The sequence below is a fragment of the Danio aesculapii genome, chromosome 2 (assembly GCF_903798145.1).
Source record: "Danio aesculapii chromosome 2, fDanAes4.1, whole genome shotgun sequence".
Classification (NCBI taxonomy): domain Eukaryota; kingdom Metazoa; phylum Chordata; class Actinopteri; order Cypriniformes; family Danionidae; genus Danio; species Danio aesculapii.
The window spans coordinates 11,775,788-11,799,509 of NC_079436.1; the positions used below are offsets into that span (position 1 = coordinate 11,775,788).

The 23,722-nt window shown below is 34.3% G+C and overlaps 1 protein-coding gene across 1 annotated transcript in view; it reads left to right on the forward strand.

Annotated features, from left to right (window-relative positions):
- Positions 1–645: 645 nt before the first annotated feature.
- Positions 646–23,722, forward strand: part of slc44a5a (solute carrier family 44 member 5a) — a 193,759-nt gene continuing 170,682 nt past the window's right edge. Inside the window, exon 1 of the mRNA XM_056472869.1 lies at positions 646–769. Within this exon, the coding sequence (XP_056328844.1) occupies positions 733–769 (37 nt within the window). The 5' untranslated portion in view covers positions 646–732. The remainder of the gene's footprint in view (positions 770–23,722) is intronic.

The window sequence follows — 23,722 nt, forward strand, 5'->3', positions numbered from 1 at the left end:
ATTAATACATTTGCTGACTGTAGGCCTAAATAATTTTTAATTTGTATTTTACATTGTTTTCCACTTTCTTTAAATGACCTTTTTTCTTCTTGTGTTAATATGAACCCTGAGCTCCTACATGTAAAGCACACACACAAAACACAAAATCCTTGTGTGTTTGCGCACACTTTGCGAATAAATCTCATTCTGTTTCTGAAAAGAGACGTAGGTGAATGATGCAGTGTAGAATGTTGCCACTAGTCGGCGTTAAAGTTACGCATTTAAGACATCACGAGATCTGCACGGACAGCTTAATTTATTTCGTGTAAACTCACTTTATATTTACATTTGTATAATGTGACAGACAGATAACAATACACATTTATGCAGCCTTTAATAACATTACTGTAAAGCAGCATCAATAATTGCTTAATGTTTTTTTTTAGTTTAATATAACTGAATTTAAGTCCAATATGGCTCTGCAGACTGCTTGTGCTGACTGGATAGATGATGGATATACACTGTGTACTGCACTTTTGTTCGGATCCAGCACTAGCAGTGATGCTGGAGCGAGTTCACTGCTTCACTACACTGACAGTCTGACGCTCCGCACGTTTGATGACGCTCAGCTGTAAACATCACTGACGCGCGAGTCGCGTGAGGGAATCTATTAAACTTGGAATTTGGCGAGCGACACTCTGTTCTTCAAACCAACCTGCACCTGCAAACCCCACAAAACCCGTACACGCTGAGATGGCAAGAAAATCGCAAGTCCCGAGTGCGTATTATGGTAAGTTGCTGTTCATAGCGTACTTGATGTAGCCTACTGTACATCCTTTTGCGGTGTTAGTTCTCTGTCTCTCTCGCATGGACAACTTATAACATCAATATTCAACGGAAGATATGCCGCAGAAGTGGTCCTTCTCATCTGTCATATGCTGGAATTAAAGTTCAAAATGGATATTTGTGTTTAGATGTGGAAAAATGTTGCCCTTGAGAATTATTGTGTGGTTCATGCATGTATTCGGTTTAAATACGCGTGGCCACAGTCGCGCAAACTAGGATGTGATTAGTATTTGAATAGTTGTATGGTTCGTGTTTTTATTATTATATGAACGTATCTATGATTATTGATTGCTATAGTTTGTTTACATTGCTGAAATAGAGGAGGCAGCAACTTTGTGTTGCCAAGGGCATCATGTGGTGAGCTGGCTTTCAGCAAATCAATGAAGAACAGTGGAGATCACAGTAGCCTATCACCTCAAATCTGGAGTCTGAATTAAAAGCACTGTTCACAAATTTATGTTTGATAAGAATTAATTGTGGGGTTTATAAGCGGCTTTGGCATGCAATGTAAAAAGTGTTTGCATTCTTTCATTGTTGAAATTAGGATACAGCCTTGTGCTTTTTTTATTTGTTGGTCAGAAGGTATTAAAAAATGAGCATCTGCAGTTTTAGTTCAAATATTTTTGATTTATGCTTTCATGCTTACTGTCATGTGTTTTAAAGCTGCATTGTGAGTATTAAATCATTGCTTTTGCTGGTATTACAGAATAAATGAAGAGATACTTGAGGAATCAATTGTTATACTTAAAGATATCATTTTAGCAGAAAACTCTGCAAGGGTGTCACGGATCCAGAATGTGACCAAGGACAACAATACTTTTATATACATTATCTGAAAGTTAAATAAATAAGCTTTTCACCAATGTATAGTTTGGGCAATATTTGAAGTTTTTAAAAATCTAGAGTCTAAAAAATCTAAAGTTTGAGAACGTTGTCTAAATAGCAATGCATATTACTAATCAGATTTTGATGTATTTACAGCAGAAAAATGTACAAAATATGTTCATGGAGCTTGGTTTTTGTTTTCTAATGATTTTTGGGATAAAAGAAAAAATATACATGTACAACATATGATGGCTCCAGGGTCAAAAATATGATATTGCACATGCAAAACACAATGTATATTGTCTTTTGCTGAAAAATCTCTATATTTATCACATTAGCAATGAGCCTAAAATATTACTTGTGAAATATTTAGTTCATATTAGGTTAAATTATGTACATTCTAAATGAAATGAATATACGTTGTAATATATTTTTATTATTCATGAATGAAATTAGTTTTTTTTTCATTGCAATGTAGTGTGTATATACTTATTTAATTTAATATAAATGTATGTAATTTTATTTTATTTATTTATTACATACAGCTGAATTCAGATTTATTAACCCTCCTGAATTATTAGCTTCCCTGTATTTTGTTACATATAAAATGTGTTTTTAAAACAAATAAGACATTATCCAGAAGAAAAAATGTTATAGGCAAGACTGATTGTTCATGACCTCTGAAAGCTATAAAGGAATCCAGTACTGTCATTTTGTATTTGCACAGAACACTATCTTTACTTGAGAGTACTACTCCAATGACCAGCTGTTCAAAAATAATATATGGACATATGACATGGAATATGGAATTAAACCAGATTTTAGCAAAAAAACAAACAATACAAGCATAAAAAAATCAACAAAACAAAACAATGGACTAAAAAAAAAATACTGAACTACTGAAATGTATTTAATACTTTATATAAAATGCTTTTTTTTGGTGATGGCAGCTTAAAGATGCCTCTCATTTGGAGAATGTAGTCACATGCATTGCTCAGGTGTGAGATTTTCAACAATCTTGATGGTTCTTTGACTCTTGTCCATCAAATCTGATCTGTATTTTGTATTTTCTATTGGATTCAAGTATGTGCCATTCTACAGCTTGATTTTCTTTCTCTGAAACCATTTGAGAATGTTTTGAGAGTGTTTTGGATCATTGTCATTCTGAAATCTTCAGATGTTGGACTGAAGCAGCTGATATTAATTTACAATGATGAAGGGCAGAGGGATGCTGAAGAACTACTGAGAGATTTTAGCTGCTGTCTGGGCTTTCACTGCCATTCTACACCTCCCTTCCTTCATGTGTTCAATACTTTTGCCATGTGTCATTTCACTTTATTTCACATAACTGCATTTGTAAACTAGTTAGTTTTGTTTTCTTTGCATATATGGATTTCTTTAGTTGTTGCCAACATCTGTGAAAATTTCAAGTCAACAGCACCTTTACAAATATGTTTTCTTAGAAAAATGGTGACATGTTTCATACTTATTTCCCCCACTGTGTATGTATATTTACTATGTATAGTAATTTATATGTAAAACATGCTTCTTCCAAACCATTTTCACGTGTCATGTTTTACAAGATGGTGATTTTTTGTGTAAATTCATGGAATTGTAAGGAAAGTTTTGTGTGTGTGTGTGTGTGTGTGCGTGTGTGCGTGTGTGTGTGTGTGTGTACAGCCTAATATAGCCTAAACATAAGCCATGCAGAGCAAGAAGATTAATACGTAGTTCTACAAGTCAGATTGTTAAAAATTTATATGAATTAGACAAAATGTAAGGCCATGAGAGTGTGTTTACTTGGTTTGTCGGATCATGTAAACCTATAAGAGTTAACGAATTATATCTTATGTTGCAAGGGCATATTTTGGCAATAGCCAAACATAAATTGTACAGTATGGGTGCAGATTTTTCTTTTATGCCAAAAAATCATTAGAATATGAAGTAAAAATCATGTTTCATTAATATATTTTGTAAATCTCCTACTGCGAATATTTCAAAACTCAATTTTTGATTATCAAAAATCAATTTTAAAGGCATTTTTCTCAATATTTAGTTTTTTAAATTATATTCAAGATTTGAAGTTGTATTTTTGCCAAATATGGTATATCATATGGTATATTATAACAGTATTGAAAGCTTATTTATTCAGCTTTCAATTGATATACACCTATACCTATATACCTTTGACTGTTTTTGTGATTCATGGTCATGAATATTTGTTTTTCTGTGAAAAACAGTTTGTCCAAAACTACGGAGGGACCACTGTATGGATTCAGTTTGATAGATTTTTTTGATTGACAGTTTGATTACTTTGCTACTGAATCATCATCCTATATTGTATTATGTGGTAGAAGCATGGCACAACGGGATACTTTAAAGAATGTTCTGGTAGTAATGATGCATGTCAAAAAACTTTTGATGTGCTTTTACAAAGTTCCACAATCTGTGCACAACTTTGGTAGGCAAGTTAAATGCACTCCAGTCAGTGTATGCAATATTTTATCAACTTTAGGATTCAATGTTTCAGAGCCTGTTTTTTTATCTGTAAATATGGTGATTTTGCTCAGCAGAAGCAATTTTTTTTTTTATCACAAGGAATATACATATATTCTCATTCATATTTTTGTTAACAATGATAAAGTCCTCTGCAGTTGTTGTCATTTGGCTTCACTTGCTACTGAATCACTTCAGCCTGACACCATTACTCATGTGTCATGAGAGATGTAATTCAATTTGTGCTTGATCCAGAAACCAGACAGATTAGACATGTATGCGTGTGTCTCTAATCTACGCACGCTTGCACACATGGCTTTGATAAGTCCATGTAAATCAACATTCATTTATTTGATTGCACACAACATTTGTATTTGCAGTTATGTGTTTTGGGCTCTTAAATGAGTTTTTCCAGGATGTTTTGCAATAGGGCTGTACAATAATTATTGTTTTTGTGATTATAGTTAGAGTGTGAAGTATTTCTGGAAAATTTCCATGGGAATTTTGTCTGTGGGATTTTGGAAATATTCCAAGTTGAAAAGTTTACTTGAATTTATTATAGGAATTTAATTTAAAATTATGGTTATTTTGATTAAATGACTTGAATTAATCAATGAAATTTAAATGAATTTAGAGGAATTTATATAAACTGTATATACAAATGTAACTATAAACATTTTGTCCATAAGCTGACATGCACACATATCAAAAATGACTGATTTAATTGTAAGTGGAACTTTGAGCAGCACAAAAGTTCAAGTGTCAAATGTAAGAAAACATATTCCCTTATGTTTCTCAAATAATATCTAACTTACTTGAATTTATGTAGTAGTTAGGCTCAAATGCAGAAATATTCTTGTGAAATTCAACACCTGGAAAATGGAGGAATTCCCCCTTAAGTGACTTTAAGGAGGATAGCGTGCGAGGTGGTAGAATTTTCTTAGTGTGTGTGTGTTTTTTTTCCACCTAAATGTGTCAGTGTATTTGTTTATATAATGGTACATTTTGGAGCACAATATCTTACAGCACAAGCATGTCTTATGTTTAAAAAATAAATTAATTAAAATTAAAATGAACATATGGACATTTTTAAAACTTAATTTGTCTGCAGGACTCAAGAAAATATCAGTGCAGTGTGCATTTGATTTAAAGAATATACAGAAAGAGAATTCAATTAAATCTAAAAGAATCATACTGCAAGTACAATTTTATTTTCAATTACATTTAAGTATCCTGCCATGGACTAACCTTTAATTCACCAAATTCACAATTTATTCCCAGGAAGTCCTGTTAATTTCTATATAATTTCCGTATATTTCTGTTAATTTCCATATATTCCTGTTAATTCCCATATATTCCTCTTAATTCCAATAGAAAGTTTCCAGCCTAATTATAGTACATGCAATATTTATATCGCGGAGAGGTACAATGAATTACGTGTTTTTTATTTAGTACGTTTTTTTCAATGTGCATTGCGCTTATATTTGTATATTTATATTTATATATTTATACTTCTATTTTTATAATTAGGGCTGGGTGATTTGGCCTAAAACCAAAATCTCAATTAATTCAACTCAATTGATGAACGATTATTTAATTTATTTTTTCCCCTCACATTACAAATGAGAGATTTTTAAATGAATAATTGAAGGAAACACTCACTTTTTACTATCTATAATTATTCATTGAACATCAACTTTGATCAACTGAAATTAAAACACACATTGCCTGAATTTTTAGTTTTTTAAACTGAAAATAAATAACATCAGCGCTGGCGTAAGCCATGGAGAGGGGTATGCGACTGCGTGAAGGCTGTGCTGGACCATATGTGTGCGCTCAACCAATAGTTGTATAAACAGCGCTTCACTTTTTCCACATTTTTTTATGTTACAGCCTTTCCAAAATGGATTAAATTAATTTATTTCCTCAAAATTCTACACATAATACCCCATAATGACAATGTGAAAAAAGACTTTTTAAAATTGTTGCAAACTTATTTTAAATAAAAAACCTGAAAAATCACATGTGCATAAGTATTCCCAGCCTTGCCGTGAAGCTCTAAATTGAGCTCAGGCACATTCTGTTTCCACTGATCATTCTTGAGATGTTTCAGCAGTTCACCTGTGGTAAATTCAGTTGACTGGACATGATTTGAAAAGGCATACACCTGTCTATATAAGTCCCAGGGTTGACAGTGCATGTCAAAGCACAAACCAAGCCTGAAGAGAAAGGAATTGTCGGTAGACCTCTGAGACAAGATTGTCTCGAGGTACAAGGCTGGGGAAGGTCACAAAAAAACTTCTGCTGCTCTGAAAGTTCCAATGAGCACAGTGGCCTCCATCATCCATAAGTGGAAAATGTTTGGAACCACCAGGACTCTTCCTAGAGCTGGCCGACCATCTAGCTGAGTGATCGGGGAAAAAGGGCCTTAGTCAGGATGGTAATCAATAACCCGATGGTCACTCTGCCTGAGCTCCAGCGTTCTTCTGTGGAGAGAGGAGAACCATACAAAAGGACAACCATCTGTGCAGCAATCCACCAATCAGGCCTGTATGGTAGAGTGGCCAGACAGAAGCCACTCCCTGCCTGGAATTTGCCAAAAGGCATCTGAAGGACTCTCAGACCATAAGAAACAAAATTATCTGGTCTGATGAGACTAAAATTGAACTCTGTGGAGTGAATGCCAGGCGTTATGTTTGGAGAAAACCAGGCTAATACCATCCCTACAGTGAAACATGGTGGTGGCAGCATCATGCTGTGGGGATGTTGTTCAGCAGCAGGAACTAGAGGACTAGTCAGGATAGAGGGAAATATGAATGAAGCAATGTACAGAGACATCCTGAATGAAAATCTGCTTCAGAGTGCTCTTGACCTCAGACTGGGGCAACGGTTCATCTTCCAGCAGGACAATGACTCAAAGCACACTGCCATAATATCAATGGAGTGGCTTCACAACAACTCGGTGAATGTCCTTGAGTGGCCCAGCCAGAGCCCAGACCTTAATCCTATTGAACATCTCTGGAGAGATCTGAAAATTGCTGTACACCGTCACTTCCCATCCTACCTGATAGAGCTTGAGAGGTACTGCAAAGAGGAATGGGCAAAAATTACCAAAGACAGGTGTGCCAAGCTTGTGGCATTATATTCAAAAAGACTTGATGCTGTAATTTCTGCCAAAGGTGCATCAACAAAGTATTGAGCAAAGGCTGTGAATACTTACGAACGTGATTTTTCAGGTTTTTTATTTTTAATAAATTTGCAATAATTAAAAAAAATCTGTCTTCACTTTGTCATTATGGAGTATTGTCTGTAGAATTTAATGAGGAAATAAATGAATTTAATCCATTTTGGAAGAAAGCTGTAACAAAAAAATGTGGAAAAAGTGAAGCGCTATAAATACTTTCCGGATGCACTGTATTGGGAAATTAAATGAAAAAATCGACCTGGAAATTAGATTGATTATTTGTCATGAATTTCAATTTCAATTGCTTTTCAATTAATTGCCCAGCCCTAATTTTATTATATGTTTGACTATCAAATGAGGCTTCACTATATTTATTCCCTCATCCCCAGTAGGTGCTAGTATGCTATTGAAAAGGCCACCGCTATTTTAAATAGCCTGAAATTAATTAGTACAGGAAAAAAAAAAAAGATATATATATATATATATATATATATATATATATATATATATATATATATATATATATATATATATATATATATTCTGTACTAATTAATTTCAGGCTATTTAAAATAGCGGTGGCCTTTTCAATAGCATAATAGCACCTACTGGGGATGAGGGAAACAAATAGCTACTAAAAATAGCAAGAAATTGTGAGCATATCTCAAAGGTAATCATTTACTCAGTATTCTGCTACCCTATTTTGCAGTACACATTGCTATATTCCTATAAGGCATACAGAAGCTAGCTGACCCTTATATAATATTTATAAGGAATAAATATTCAAGTTGGGAAAAAAAACACTTAAAAGGTCACTTGTTTTCCCAACCTGCCCTATTTGCATTCTCAAATATTTAGATTGGTTATCTATCTATTATTTATTTATGTGTTACAGCCTGACATCAGAAATTTGCAGTTTCTTGTTTAATAAAAATCAGGGCTTAAATGAAACCAAAACTAATCACCTACACTGTAAAAATGTGGTGCTTCCATCAATTTTAAGTTGAATCAAATTATTTTTACAAGTCGCTTCAACTTGCATAAGTTAACTCAATGTTTCTTAACCACATTACTGGAGGACCACCATCTCTGCACATTTTCCATGCCTCCTCAACCAATCACACCCCTTTCAGATCATCAGCTCATTAGAGACTGGAAGACCTGTAATGGGTGTGACAGACAAAGGGGAGTCTACTGGACAGTAGCCAGGATTAAAGAAATATCGCTAATATGTCAGGCATAATAGAAGATAGAATTATGAGAAAATATAATGAATATACTGAAGATTCAGGTTCTAAGAGTTTGGATACGGGAAGGACAGGTTTTGGTGTTTTTGTACCAAAATTCAATAAAGAAAAGAACTACAGATCACCTTGCAATGTATACAGTAGAGCTGAGGGCTATAATTGCTGCTCTGTACTGGACAGAGGAAAGTGGCATAAAGAAAGTAATTATATGTTCAAATTCCAGTTCAGCATTGACTTCAATTAAGCCGATATCACCAAAGAACAGGCATGATTGCATATATGATATATATGAAATTTTATTTAGACTTCAGTGAACAAATGTGATAGTGTTCATGTGGATTCCAGCACATATAGGAATTAAAGGGAAAGAAACTGCAGATGTTTTAACTAAAGAGGTATGCAAGTTAGATGAAATTATGAAAATCCTATTTAGTAAGTCAAAAGCAAAAGTTATAGTTAAGAATAACATATGGCAATATAATTGGGATAGGGATATAACGGGTAGACACTACTATAGACTTCAGGAGAAAGTAGGAAATTAGAGGAGAGGTAAAGGAAATAATAAAGCTGAAGGCATAATTACACAATTGAGAATGGGACACACAGGTTTAAATAAAACATTACATTTCATAGGGAAAGATCCAATTGCTTTATGTGATTATTGTCAAGAGGAGGAGTCAGTTGAACACGTATTATGTCACTGTCAAAAAATCCTTATAGAAAGAGAAATATACAGAAATAAATTATGACCCAAACTCTTTTGAAATCAGCATTAAAATTATACTTGGGTGTCATAACAATGAAAGTTTATTAAATTGTATAAGAAGAACTGGCCTTCATTAATTTTTCATCCCTTTATTAATTTGAGGTTTCCACAGCAGAATGAACCGCCAACTTATCCAGCATATGTTTTACACAGCGGATGCCCTTCCAGTTCCAACCCATCATTGGGAAACATCCATACACACTCATTCACACACATACAATACGGACAATTTAGCCTACCCAATCCACCTATACCACATGTCTTTGGACTTGTAAACCGGAGCACCCAGAGGAAACCCACGCGAACAAGGGGAGAACCTGCAAACTCCACACAGAAATGCCAACTGACCCAGCTGAGGCTCGAACCAGTGACCTTCTTGCTGTGAGGCGAACGTGCTACCCACCTCGCCACCATGCAGCCCAAGAATTGGCCTAATTAATAAAAAGATGAAAGATTTTTTTTGTTATTTGTGAGGTAGTTGACTCACACTCCAGCATAGTAGGTGGCAGTAATGCACTTTAACGTTGGTTGCCGACCGCAATTAAACAAAGAAGAAGAAGAAAACAAAGGAGACATCCAAAACATGCAGTGTTGGTGGTCCTCCAGGAACGTAGTTGAGTTAAATTAACTTAAAACATTAAACTTGCATAACTTAAAAAATATAGCTGAAACCTGATTAACTTAATTATGTTAAAGTAACATAAAAAAGTTATGACTTTTACAGTGGACTGGAAATGAATCAACTATTAGAAGCCTGTATATTCAGAACTAAATACGTGAGGAGATATGGCATGATCTAAACATATAAAAGCTGATTATCCAGCCCTGAGATCTTCTAGTTAGTTTTCTGCAGGATTACATTTGTTTGATCACAAACGAGAGCACTGCAGATGGGAGAACGAAGTTAAACCCATTTGTTAATGCTATTAAATAAGCAGATGTAAAGTGACTCAGAGGAGCCTTGAATTGTGTTTGCTTGAAATTGTGACAGGTGTGCCGATAAATGGTGTGCATCACACATTCACAGAACGATCACTGTCAAAGAGACTGCCGGGAAACACTCATGTCATTAGCTTCACTACAAAATGTAGTGTTAAAGCCTTTACGCTAAGGAAAAAACAAGAAGTGTCTATTTTTAGCTGGACTGCAGTAAAGACCATGAATAATTCAACAGGGCAAAATTGGGACCAGAGGATAAAATTTTTATGATGTGCCATCAGTAAGTGATGTGATGTCCACACCTCTGTGAAAAGCAGAACTGAGAAATGTTAAAGAGTCAATTACCTGTGCATGGTCAGGAGTTAGAGAAATGGATGTTTGAAATGTAACCCTCAATTTTTTTCTTCTTTCATGAAATGAAACATAATTAATAGATAATCTTTTGTTCATGTTAGGTATTTTGATCTCTTTTGTAATTGTAGTCATTTATTGGCCTGTTTAAATGTGGATTTCAGCATGTGCATTTTACACAAAAGAAGACATTTTAAAGAAAGCTGTAACCACTAACTTTCATAGTAGGAAAAACAAATGCAATGGAATTCAGTGGTTACAGGTTTAAAACATTTTTCGAAATATATTCTTTTGTGTTTAACCAACCATAGAAAGTCAAACATATTTGAGTCAAGTGAAGCAAGTAAATAATGAAAGAATTTAATTTTTACTCTTTAATCTCTTAAAGTTTACAGTGTTCGAAAAAATAGATTTTTTTTGCATTGAAGGTTTTGGCCCTAGAATGTGGTGTTTAAAATGCATCAGGTTAAATAAAATATTATTTCGAAAACTTCAGGTTATGTAAAATATGAATATAAAGTATGAGGCTAAGATTGAGTAAATATTTAGAAAGATGTTTTTCTCTAGAGTGAATTTCTGTAGTGAATTTAACAAGTTTATTGTGAAAATGCAGGGTTCCACACAATTCATTCATGTCATCCCAACACAAATCGATTAAGTTAGCTGAATTGTTTTTACAAATTTAAAGTGGGGGTCCACTACAATATCATATTTTAAACCTTAGTTGATGTGCAATGTAGCTGTGTGAACATAAACAGCATCTGTATGTAATACACTCAAAGTTCAATGCAAAGGGAGACCTTGCCTTTTACAGAATTAACTTAGCAAAGCCTACAGTAAACAATCTTTGGGGACTACAAAAAAATACATCCGGGCTAGTGAGATCACAAGGGCTTCTGGTTAAGTGCGTTCACCTTGCGCACACACCTTGCACAGCGAAAGGGCGTGACCAGAGGCGCTGTAATGTTAAAGCAGTGAAAGCTAAAATGTCATCCACACACTGCTAATTCCACAGAGTTTGTTCTGTTTCTGTATTTGGGCTCCCAGATGACGCAACACAAAAAGAGAAGTGCTTACAGTTTGTTTTTATTATGTTCCAGAGAATTATGTAGAAAAAAAAAGATATAGCGCTAGCATTTGACAAAGGATAACTTTCAGAATATGTCCCTGTTCAGTGCTGGATTTGGCTAAAACTCCTCCAACAGACAAAGCTGTGGATCGTGAGCCACAACCTGTGCTGTAAATGTTTTTATTTGTTAAAATTGATCGACTACAGGCACAGTGTCTAGTGTAGACATGGGACGATAACCGTTTTCAAGGTATACCACAGTTTGGAAAAGTCCGTTCCTAAGGTATGTGTAAGATTTTTTATTTACATTTTTTAGGACAACAGTATCTCCAGCAGAGAAGATTTTAAATTGTAAAGAAATCTGTGTTTTTGAAAAAAAAAATTAAGACAGCAGAAGTCAATGAAACATTTGAATTATTCAGCCTGACATGTTTATAGCTCCAAAATATTATGTTTCTCAAAACAAAATATATTGTGTTCAAAGGGGGAAAAAGTTTTTGTTTTTTACCCAGACATTTAAAAAGAATTTATTTTAGAGAAGTAATGACAATATCGTAATACCGGGATATTTTTTCCAAGGTTATCAAACCGTCAGAATCTTATGCTGGCCCATGCCTATACTAGCGTTAACAATATGTTATAGCAAAGATGTAAACAAGGATGTAAACAATGGGAAATGCTGTTTGGCACTACTAACAATTTTGGAAATGGAAAGAAAGCAACAAAACACAAAGCTTCTTGTGATTATTGGTGTTGATGGTGCAGTATACAGTATAATGTCTAGTGAAGTTTAATTAATGCATCTACTGAAACGACATAGGGTAAAATATTTATCTGAGTAGTAATAAGCAGCATTGGAGTATTCCACATCAATGTGTTTATTCCGATCAAGTGATTTTCCCAAGCATATTGTAGCAATTTTAAAACGTTCATTATGAAAATTACTACAAATTTTGGGTGTAAATATATATATATATATATATATATATATATATATATATATATATATATATATATATATATATATATATATATATATTTGTTTTTTTTTATTATTTAATTTAATTAATTTATTTTTTATTTATTTTTTTAAGGAGGGCTGAGGGCAAAAAATAAACAATTCAATTCATATTTATTTCTAGCGCTTTTACAATGTAGATTGTGTCAAGGCAGCGTAACGTGCAAACTGCATCAGTCCAGTTTTCAGAGTTGAAGTTCAGTTCAGTGTGATTTAATATTCACTGCTGAAAGTCCAAACACTGAAGAGCAAATATGTTGATGCGCAGCTCCACAAGTCCCAAACCAAGCAAGCCAGTGGTGACAGTGGCGAGGAACAAACCAATTGACGAAAGTGAAGGAAAAAACATAGAGAGAAACCAGACTCAGTTGGGCTCGACTATTTCTTCTCTGGCCAAACTTCCAGAACTGCAACTTACTTAAAGAACTCTTTTTGCGAGCTGATGCTAACAATGAACAAGACCTTTCAGGGCATGAGATGGACTTGAAATGAACTCTCAAACTTACTGCGAGATTCTAAAAGATTGATCCTTCAAACAGTGCTAAGCGAGAATGGTGAACATCTCCTCACCTGAAAAGTTCAAACATTTTTAAAGGAATTCAGTCTTCATCTACACTCTCAGAAATAAAGGTACACGAGCTTTCACTGGGGTGGTACCTTTTCAAAAGGTACAAATTTGTACATAAAAGATCCATATTAATACCTCAAGGGTACATAATAGTACCTAAAAAGTACAACAGTGTTCCTCTTAAAATTTTTAGGTACTAATATATACTTTTGAGGTACCAATATGGACCCTTTAAATACAAACGTGTACCTTTTGAACAGGTACCACCACAGTGACAGCTCGCGCACCTTTGTTTCTGAGAGTGTACTTTATTCACTGTAGAAAGAAAGAAAGAAAGAAAGAAAGAAAGATAAAAAGAGTGGTTTCCCTACATTTTTAAGTACAATAAAATTAAGTTATTGACACCAAATAAAAAAATTAAATAAGCTGAAACTTGACTAACTTATTTAAATAAGTTAAATTAACATAAAATGTCATGAGTTTTGATTATATAATTGTTTTTTAAAAAAGCTATTAGTTTGCTTTGCTTGTGAAAGTGAAACCCACTGCTTTTAAAGCGATTAGTTGACTTTACTTAAAGTGAATAAACCTACTGCATTTAAAATAATTGGTTGACTTTGCTTATAAAAGTGAATAAACCCATTGCCTTAAAATTAAATGAATGAATTATGTGCATAATTACAAAAGAATAGTAAAGTAACTCACCGCTTTTACAGTGCAAAGTGATTTTATTTCCACCCCTCTTTAAAAATGATACACTTAATTATTATATGAAAAACGTATTAAGATTGATGTGCTTTTTAATTGCTAAAATGTGCTTGGGAAAGATATAATCAGAATATTGAAGCACTGCATTTCTCATTTACTAATCTGTGCTCCAGTGCTACTGATGTTACACTTATCTACTTGCAATTTTGAATCGTTTTCCTTTTTTGCCAGACACATCTGCTCATAAAAGTGAAATCCTACATCTGCTGTGATGAAAAACATGGCTTGAAAGCGTCTTTGGTAGTGTGATTTGTGGCGCATTTTAAAATCAGAAGCACACCTTAACCATATCCTCATAATCATTCTTTGGCTGTTACAATCACTGCCCATCGCTGGGCTTCTGTTGCTAAAGATAAAAAGGAGGAAAGCAAATGAATGCTGCTTCTTTTTTGTCAGCCAGGTCTTATCTTGTGGTAGCCACAGTCAGACAGTTGCATTCCTGGGCTGTCAGAAGAAGATAATCCCGCCTGTCAGCTTGTGCTGCTGCACTACTCTAAACTGGGCCATTCTTCCCAGCTGCTGGAAATCAGACCAGAGATGTGCATGTGTGAGGACGCACAGAAGCACATCCCACAAACTAAGTTAACTAACTATTATTTTCATATATATATATATATATATATATATATATATATATATATATATATATATATATATATATATATATATATATCAGTTGAAGTCAGAATTTTCTCAGTATGTCGGATAATATTTTTTCTTCTGGAGAAAATCTTATTTGTTTTGTTTAGGCTAGATTAAAAACAGTTTTTATTTTTTATGGATCATTTTAAGGTCATTTTCCAGCCGCAGCCCAGTGCTATTTATGGGAAACACCCATACACACTCACGCACACACACACACACACACAATATATGAGCAATATTACTCGATTAGCAGTGTGATGTGGCTGTATATCGGCACTAGTGAGAGGCAGTCGTTGGCACGAGGCTGCAGGCCGAGTGCTTTAGTGTCCCACCAGTGATGATATACAGCCACATCGCACTGCTGTGAGTGTGTTATTGCGTTTATACAACATTTTGACAGCATAACCGTGTATACTGTATAAAAAGAAAATAAACACTGAGAGTCTCAAAATCCTTTTGTGTGAGGAACTACTTTCTTCTGCCATTCATGAACATCTGCAGCCGACATCAGAACAGCAGAAGCCATTGCTAATTAACACACATCACTTTAGAGATAGTATTTGAATGATTCTCTAGCGTAATGTCTAAAGGGATGACAAAACAGATGATTTTGCTGACATTTTAAGATAATTTGGCTGAACGGCATGAAATGCCATCAGTCTAGAGATGTCCCAGCATTTCTCTGTCACAGTTGGAAGATCACAATAATTAACCTCGAAAAAGACTAAGAAGATTAGAGGATAAATTCTAAACATGCAGGCATTTCTTCTTTCTTTCTTTTTACTGCACTATAGTCTGTAGTAACGAAAATAGGAGACACATTAGAAACAAACAGATGGTCAACCCAAAAAGTAACTCAGGGTTATACAAAGAGTGGCCAACACAAAATACATACATTCTTGATATCTGAGTCCCATCTCACACTCAATACACTACAATACACAAATACAATACACAATATATAATATAAATACAGCACTACAACATACAAGAGAGAGAGATTGACTCAGAACGTCACTTACCTGTTTAATAATGATTTGATCAGCTGTTAGCAATTAGAAGTCAGCAGTTACAAATTACGCTGTTTCTCTTCTAAGGGCTTATTATGCGGTCTCTGTCACCATCTTGTGGATGGACAACGTTAACCATCTTTGCTTAGCTCAAAGACAGGCTAATGCGCTGTTTCTCAGAAATTGTAAATAATTAAAATAGGCACCGTCCTTATGAATAAACTGCATAGTTGCAATCTAAAGAACATCTTTCTTGCCTAAAAAAACCTCAAAAGTGCATTATGTTGTCCAAGCGCTGCAATATTTGTCAAACTGTGGAGTGTCCTCAGCCTATTGCTGTATGTGGGCGGAGTAATACACAAGGGTGAAGGGTAAAGAGGCAGTGCGAGTGCTGTTATTTGCAGAATATCGCAACAGCTATCAGCCAATCAGATTCAAGAACCAGACAGAACTGTTGTATATAAATTCTGATTGGCTGACAGCAGTGCAATATTTTGCAATAACAGCACTCTTACAGCCTCTTCACTCTTCTGTATTACTCCACCCACATGGAGTGACAGCTGATCAATAGACTCATTACAGTTCGACAAATGTTGTTCGCTGGACATAATGTACTATTGAGGCTTTTTAAGACAATAATATAGTTGTTTAGATTGCAACTGTACAGTTTATTTATAAGGACAGTGACTATTTTAAATATTTATAATTTCAGAGATTGGCAGCCATCAGCCTGTCATACTGAACAGAGCAAAAACAGATGTGCCACAAGATGGCGACAGAGACCGCATAATAAATCCTTAGGGGAGAAAAACTTTGTATTTTCTTTTCATATTTCAAACTACAGCTGATCAAATCTGATCAAATCTCTCTTTTGTATGTTGTAGTTTTGTATTTATAATCTGCTAGTATGTGCTTTGCTTTGGCTTTTTCGGCAAATATTATTGATTATTGTGATCTCCCAATTGCAACAGAGAAATACTGGGAAATGTCTCTAGACTGATGGGTTTTCATGCCGTTCAGCCCTATTATCTTAAAATGTGAACACAATCACCTGTTTTGTCATCACTTTAGGCATTACGCTAGAGGATTATTCAGATACTAGCTCTAAAATGATGTGTTTTTAAACAACATTTTCTGCTGTTCTGACGTCAGCTGCACGTCAGTGAAAGAATTGCGGAAGAAAGTAGTTCCTCATACAAAAGGATTTTTGAGACACTCCTTGTTTGATTTTCTTTTTGATAAACACAATTATGCCATCGATCTGTTGTATAAATGCAATTGCACACTCGTGGCAGTGCCATAAGGTTGTATATTATCAATGGTGGGACACTAACACACGCCTCCCACCAGTGCCGATATACAGCCATATCACACTGCTACAAGTGTGATATACAGTCGAAATTATTAGCCATCCTTTGAAGAGTTTATTCTTTTTCAACTATTTAACAAGTGATTTTTAATGGACCATGGACACAGTATTTGCTATTATACTAAATATTATTATTTATTAAAATATTATTAAAATAAATTTTGTCTTTTAGTTTGACTTGAATAAAAGCAGTTCTTTCTTTTGCTACATAACAAACCACTCACTGTAAAAACAAATATATGAACAATTAGTCATGACAACATATGTATTTAGTTCATTGTAAATTATTAAAATAAATTAATCACGTTTTAATTTAATTTTAAAAGTTACGCAAGCTGTTTTAAATCAGTTTAATATAATATAAGTTCAAAGGACATAAAGTTAAAAATGGAAGCAACCAGGATTTTTTTTGTGTTGTTTTGCAATAAAGTGTCAAATTTACCTAATTTGCCTAGTTAACATAATAACCTTGTTATGTATTTAAATGGCACTTTAAGCTGGATATTAGTATCATGCAAAATAAGTAGAAAAATATTCAACTGGCATCATGGCAAAGACAAAATAAGTTAGTAATAAAAATTTATTATTAAATCTATTAAGTTTAAAATGTGTTGAAAAAATATTATTATTATAAGGATCAACTAGAAATGATATCAGTGCATCCATACTTTTATTCTCTCTGTACAACTTTGTGCATAAAACTGAAAACCACCAGGGAATATTACATTCCTTGACATATCTTAAAAAATTTCAGTACGCTTTCTAAAATAGCTTCTCTAAAAACGGCACAAATAAATATATAATTAGTCAGATACAAAAAACAAATATAAAGCCCACATGAACCAATGTGCAGTGCTTTTGTTTTTTTCTTGTTCACTCAGCGGATAGAAACACTGTCTTTAGGTTCACAGGGTGCATGTGCTGTGTGCTTACCATCCCTCCAGTCCTTGACTTGCAATGAATCATGTCATCTGAGCATAAAGCCTCTGTATTTGCATCTTCTGCGGGATGAATATTTCAGACATCTTTCATTGTTAATACATATCATTCCTCTTTTAGAGAGGGCAGACAAGAGCTCTGTTTTGAGAGAGTGGGTGAGTGAATGCGCCTCTGCCCTTCAACTGCTCTGCTACCGTATTATCAGGCATTTGAGGGTGGCCTTCAGTGGTTGCTAACACTTCATTGATTTAGCAAGAGCTGTCCCGTACAACACATCCTTCTCTTAGAGGGGGGAGTGGGGTATCAAGGTTAAAAAATAAAGTACTTTGATTAAATCAGCATCCATGCTTATCCCTTCTGAATTATTGTATATTTTAATACAAAGATTTTTTTAAGCACATTTCTAAACATAATAGTTTTAATAACTAATTTCTAATAACTGATTTCTTTTATCGTTGCCATGATGAGAGTACATAATATTTGACTAGATATTGTTCAAGATACTGGTATTCAGCTTAAAGTGACATTTAAAGGCTTAACTATAGGTTAATTAGGTTAATCAGGCAAGTTATGTTCAGATGCATGATTTTTAAAGTAGTCACGTCACAGATGTTTTCACACTGCATGACTATCTAGGGCTGCATTCCCTCGCTACCAGTGTTGGGGAAAGTTAAGTAGTGCATTACCATATTGAGTTACTCCCCTAAAAAAGTAACTAATTGCATACTTAGGCCCTGTTTTCACTGCCAATTAAATGTGTGCCAATTCAGATTTTTTGCGCATATGTGACAGATCGTATTTGTTTGATGACCGTGTAAACACAAAAATTTGGATATTAAGAGATCGGTTGCAGGCCTCCTTCATATGTGGAAATAAATCCGATATAAATCGGATATGTGACAATGCAACTGTCATGTAAACAGGCAGATCTATTGAGGCGTTCCTTTTTGTATGTCATAAAACACGCGACAATGAGGTACTTCTCCGCGGTTTAATGATGTAGAAGAAAGAGCATGTGTGGAGATGCTGACGCAGAAAAACAACAACAACAACAGAGGAAACAGGAAGGAGAAAAGTTACCTGCCTTCTTGCCCTGTGGGAAAATGAGTCAGTGGAGGACATCATATATAAACCATAGGTGCAAGCTGCGATGATGGCCCTTTCCCTCCTCCTCCGCCTCAAAGTCCTTTTAAAGTTGGGGAACTTCGCATATTTTGTAGAGCTAAAAGCAAGACAATTTCTTCCATTGTGACTAGTGTGGCGCAGATGCTAGAACATACCTTTATGCATGCACGGCATCGTAAATTGTATGGCACGTGTAAACACATGAATTGGATATGGGTCACAATTAAAAGAATGTGTAAATGAACTAGGCATGGGCCGATATAAGATTCTGACAGTATGAAAACCTTGGATAAAAATATCATTGTTTAACAGTTTCATGATATTGTGTTTACTGCTCTAAAATATATATATTTTTAAATGTCTGGGTAAAATAAACTTTTTTTCCCCTTTGATCACAATGTATTTTTTTTTGAGAAACATTTATAATATTTTGGAACAGTAAACATGTCAAGCTAAAATAATTCAAATGAATCTTTGACTTCTGCTGTCTTCATTTTTTTCAAAAACACAATTTATAACGGCATCTTTGGATATGTTTGGAGATATGCTGCATCGATGCTGCATTTATGCATGCATCGAAAATTGTACGGCAAGTGTAAAGACATGGATTGGATATGGGTCACAATTAAAAGAACGTGTAAACGGACAGACAAAAAAATCTGATATAGGCAGTATCATATGTATACGGAATTGGGATTCAAAACCTGACCGTGTAAACGGGGCTTAAATTTGTGTGGGGTAAATTTATTAATCCTTTTTTGACCTAACGTACGCTGTGTAACGTTATGTACTGTTTCGATGGCTTTAAATACCTGGCTAAGTTAATACTAAAATGCTTTAAGGTTAACAGTAAATGATGAAGTTTACCTCACATTAAACTTATCTAATATAAATGTCCTTATCCTTGGCTGCATTAACAGTTTAGCTTTCATGTTTTCTTCACATTAATGTTATAGTTTCTGCTCCTGCTGACCCTGGAATTAGGAGACCATCAAGTGATAATCCATTTACACTGGCAGAAAAAATAAAAATGAACAAAGAAAGGAAAGATGAATGCCACAGGGCCGTTACACATTTTATTGTTAAAGGATGCTGCCTTTTTCTACTGTGGAGAAAGATTAGATTTACTGGATATGCATTTTTCAATGCCTAGAAAGGAACAAAAAACATAGTCAAAATAAGTCCATGCGATATAAGTGGTTCAATCATAATTATATGAAGCTGCGAGAATACTTCTGTGCGCAAAGTAAACAAAAATAACTTTATTCAACGATTTATCCATGGGAGGATCAGAAAGCTCTTGGATTAAATCCAAAATATCTTCATTTGTAGATAATTAATGACAGAAATTCAATTTGTGGGTGAACTAAACCTTTAAGCAGCAGTAAGCTTCACAAATACTTAAAATTGATTGACTTAAAACTGCTTGAACTTTATCAAAACTGTTTGCACTAATATATTGTGTTAACTACACTTTGTTCATTTTGTGCTTTTGTTCCTTTGTTTATTGGTCTTAGAGATAAGCCTGCTGTGAAAAGTGTCACAAACATCCTGAAAAAATAATCTTGTTAAAATATATTTCTTAAAATAAAAGTATCGAAAAAAAGTATCATTTGGAACGGTATCGAATTCAATGTATCGGTATCGAAAATTTTGAAACGATACCCAGCCCTACCCAAAAGAGAAAAAGTATTCTATACTAAAAAACGTAGTTGCTTGTACAGTAACGTTGACAGTGACTGAATCTCCGCAACAATAAAAGCAATAACCATTTTTTTGAGTTTAGTTGAATTAATTGTTTTACCTGGAGAACGTGAACTGATGTCATACCTGAAGGTGGGTGCGAGTAGTGCTTCGCATCCAGTTTTGTTTGTCTTTTTTTGATGTCGTGTTGTCAAGAGTTTTACTTACACATAATCTACATTTAACAACAATCCACTTCTTTTCTTTGATGAGTTCAAAATAACAAGAATCTCCTGCCTGCTATTGTTTCTGTTTCTGTCTGTAGTGGTGACGGGCGATTCGCGAATGAATCATTTGTTTTAGCCGGATCTTCTTATTGAACTGGTCAAACCAGTTCATTAAATTGAATATCAGTACCGGTGTCAGCGACTCATCGACGATTCTGTCAGATTGTGTCTTTGATAGTTCACACTGTGTGATCATTACTCACGTGAACGAGCACTGATTTGCCTGTGATTTCAGACATTTGTCAGCGATTTCTCAAGGTACGCACATATCCAGCACCACCCCGCCTCATCATCCCCTATTCTTATTTCAATCTCAGAAAACACTGATGCTTGCTGTCAAAGGTTACATTTAAGGGCATTGCAGTGAGTGGGACTGAGAAAATGAAAGGACATCGTTGTATTTTATATATTTTTTGTTAGTCAGTTATCTACTAGATAAACAAGAATAACATCTGAGGTGAAGTCTTTCAAAACCAGTCTCAAACTTTTTTGGAAGGGTGAGAGAACTGCGATCTTCACCTCTTGCGAGTTTTTTTATCTCATAACTCAATTAATATTTTGAAAGAGCATTTACTCATTTTGATCCTTGTTTTAAACAATAGCTATCTGACTTGTAATTTTTAGTGTGCGGAAAAAACGCCGCAAAACTAAAGACAATATATTTTCTTTACCCATCTCCCACCATGCAAGTACATACATGCTTTAAAACACACAAACGCACACCTTTATTTGTTGTCATTCTTTCTTGATTTGTCAATATACCATAATGTATACTGTTTAATGATCATTTTAAATTATGCAAAAATCAAATAAATAAATAAAAAGCGGCATTAATTTGCGCCCTCTCATAGTAGGTACGCACAGTGGCACAGGTATGCACAGATCGCCACTGATCTAAACTTGTCATTATGGGTAATTAGGCAAATCATTGTATAACAGTGGATTGTTCTGTAGACATTCAAAAAATGTTTAAGGGGGCTATTAATTTTTTTTTATTTATTCCACCATAGTAAAACAATTAGACTTTGTTTAGAAGAAAAGCTATTATTGGAAATACTGTAAAAAAATCCTTGTTCTGTTAAACATTATTTAGGAAAATTTGCAAAAGAATACATAAAAAAACAGGAGGGATAATAATTTTGACTGCAACTGTATGTAGCTTCTATAAGCTATGAATAAATACCTTAAGATCTTAGTAATGTGAAACAAACTGTGTATAGGTAAACATTCAGGTAATTTCACATATAAGAGTGAAGAAAAGACAGCAGGTTCAGTTGTGATCATTCTAAATCAGTTCAGTGATGCGAATCTTTTGCGTCACCAAGAAAAATGTGTTCAAATTCGTTCAGCATCTCTTTCTGCTTGTTACATCATTCCCAGTTCAATCAGTTTGCCTATGAACTAGAAACTGGAATTCTGCATCCTCATACTAAACACGGCCCCTTAAAACAGCAGATGTCAAGCAGTAAACAAAATGATATAGACAGTAGTGATCAAGGGTAAGTTGTTTGCAAACAAATCAGGGTCATACACTGATGAATTATCTCTAGGACGATCAGGAAGTGTTATAAAGAATTTTAATTCACAAATTGCTTGTATATTTCTCAAGCAAAAAAAAGAAAAAAAGAAAATGCTGCTAACAAATTCATTTTAAGCTTCTGTTTTGAAATTTTGTTAACTCTCAACTGTTTGAGAATGAAAAAGATCTGCACAGTTGCAAAGCACAAAGTTAACCTATAAAGGAGTTATTCTTTATTTTATAAATCGCTATTTCTGAGCTCCATCAAACACTTCCAAATGTATTCTATACAAAAGAAAAATGTACAAAAGGCCTGGTTGAGTTGAATAAATAGTGTGTTTTTCTTCATATCCAAGAGACACTATTTCACAGATCACCTATCTGATAGCTTTCTGGTGCCTGTTCTTTTAGACAAATGTAGGTGGATTTAACCCATTGACAAGAGGAGAATAGAGAAGCAGGTTGTCATTTCATCATATATTTCACGCACTGTATGATCACACATGTGCCATAATATTTCCTTTTGTTAAATACATGCTAAAGTTTATGGAGATAGCAATATTAATTCTCTTTAAATATAATCAGACTATGTGCTTTTATCACATTAGATACACAATATTTAGGTTACTAGAATGTTTACTCTGTTCTTTTCCCAGTTAAACATTCTAAATCCAGCAACTCTGTGGTGAGGGCTAACATGGTGGTGTTCATCAACCTTCATCAACGCATTGAAAAGGGAGGAAAAAAGTACATGCAGAAATCATTGGGGTTGTGGTGTTTCATGTTATAAATTTGATAAGTCGCCATGGAAACTTTTAAGCAATGCCTTCTAAATTACATTTACATTAACTCACATGTGGGGGTCAGAAAAAGTTTTTAAAACTTACGCGTGAAACACCAACCTGATTTCATCAAGTAGGACATGTTCCTGGATTAACATCCATGCTGATCTTGGAACAACACTCCAATCAGCCAATCAGTACTGAGGGATATGTTTATCGTTTAGGTTAAGTTTAGGCTTATGGTTAGGTTTATGCACTTCTACATGATTGTTATTCAACTATTATTTCCCTCTGATTTTGGGAATAA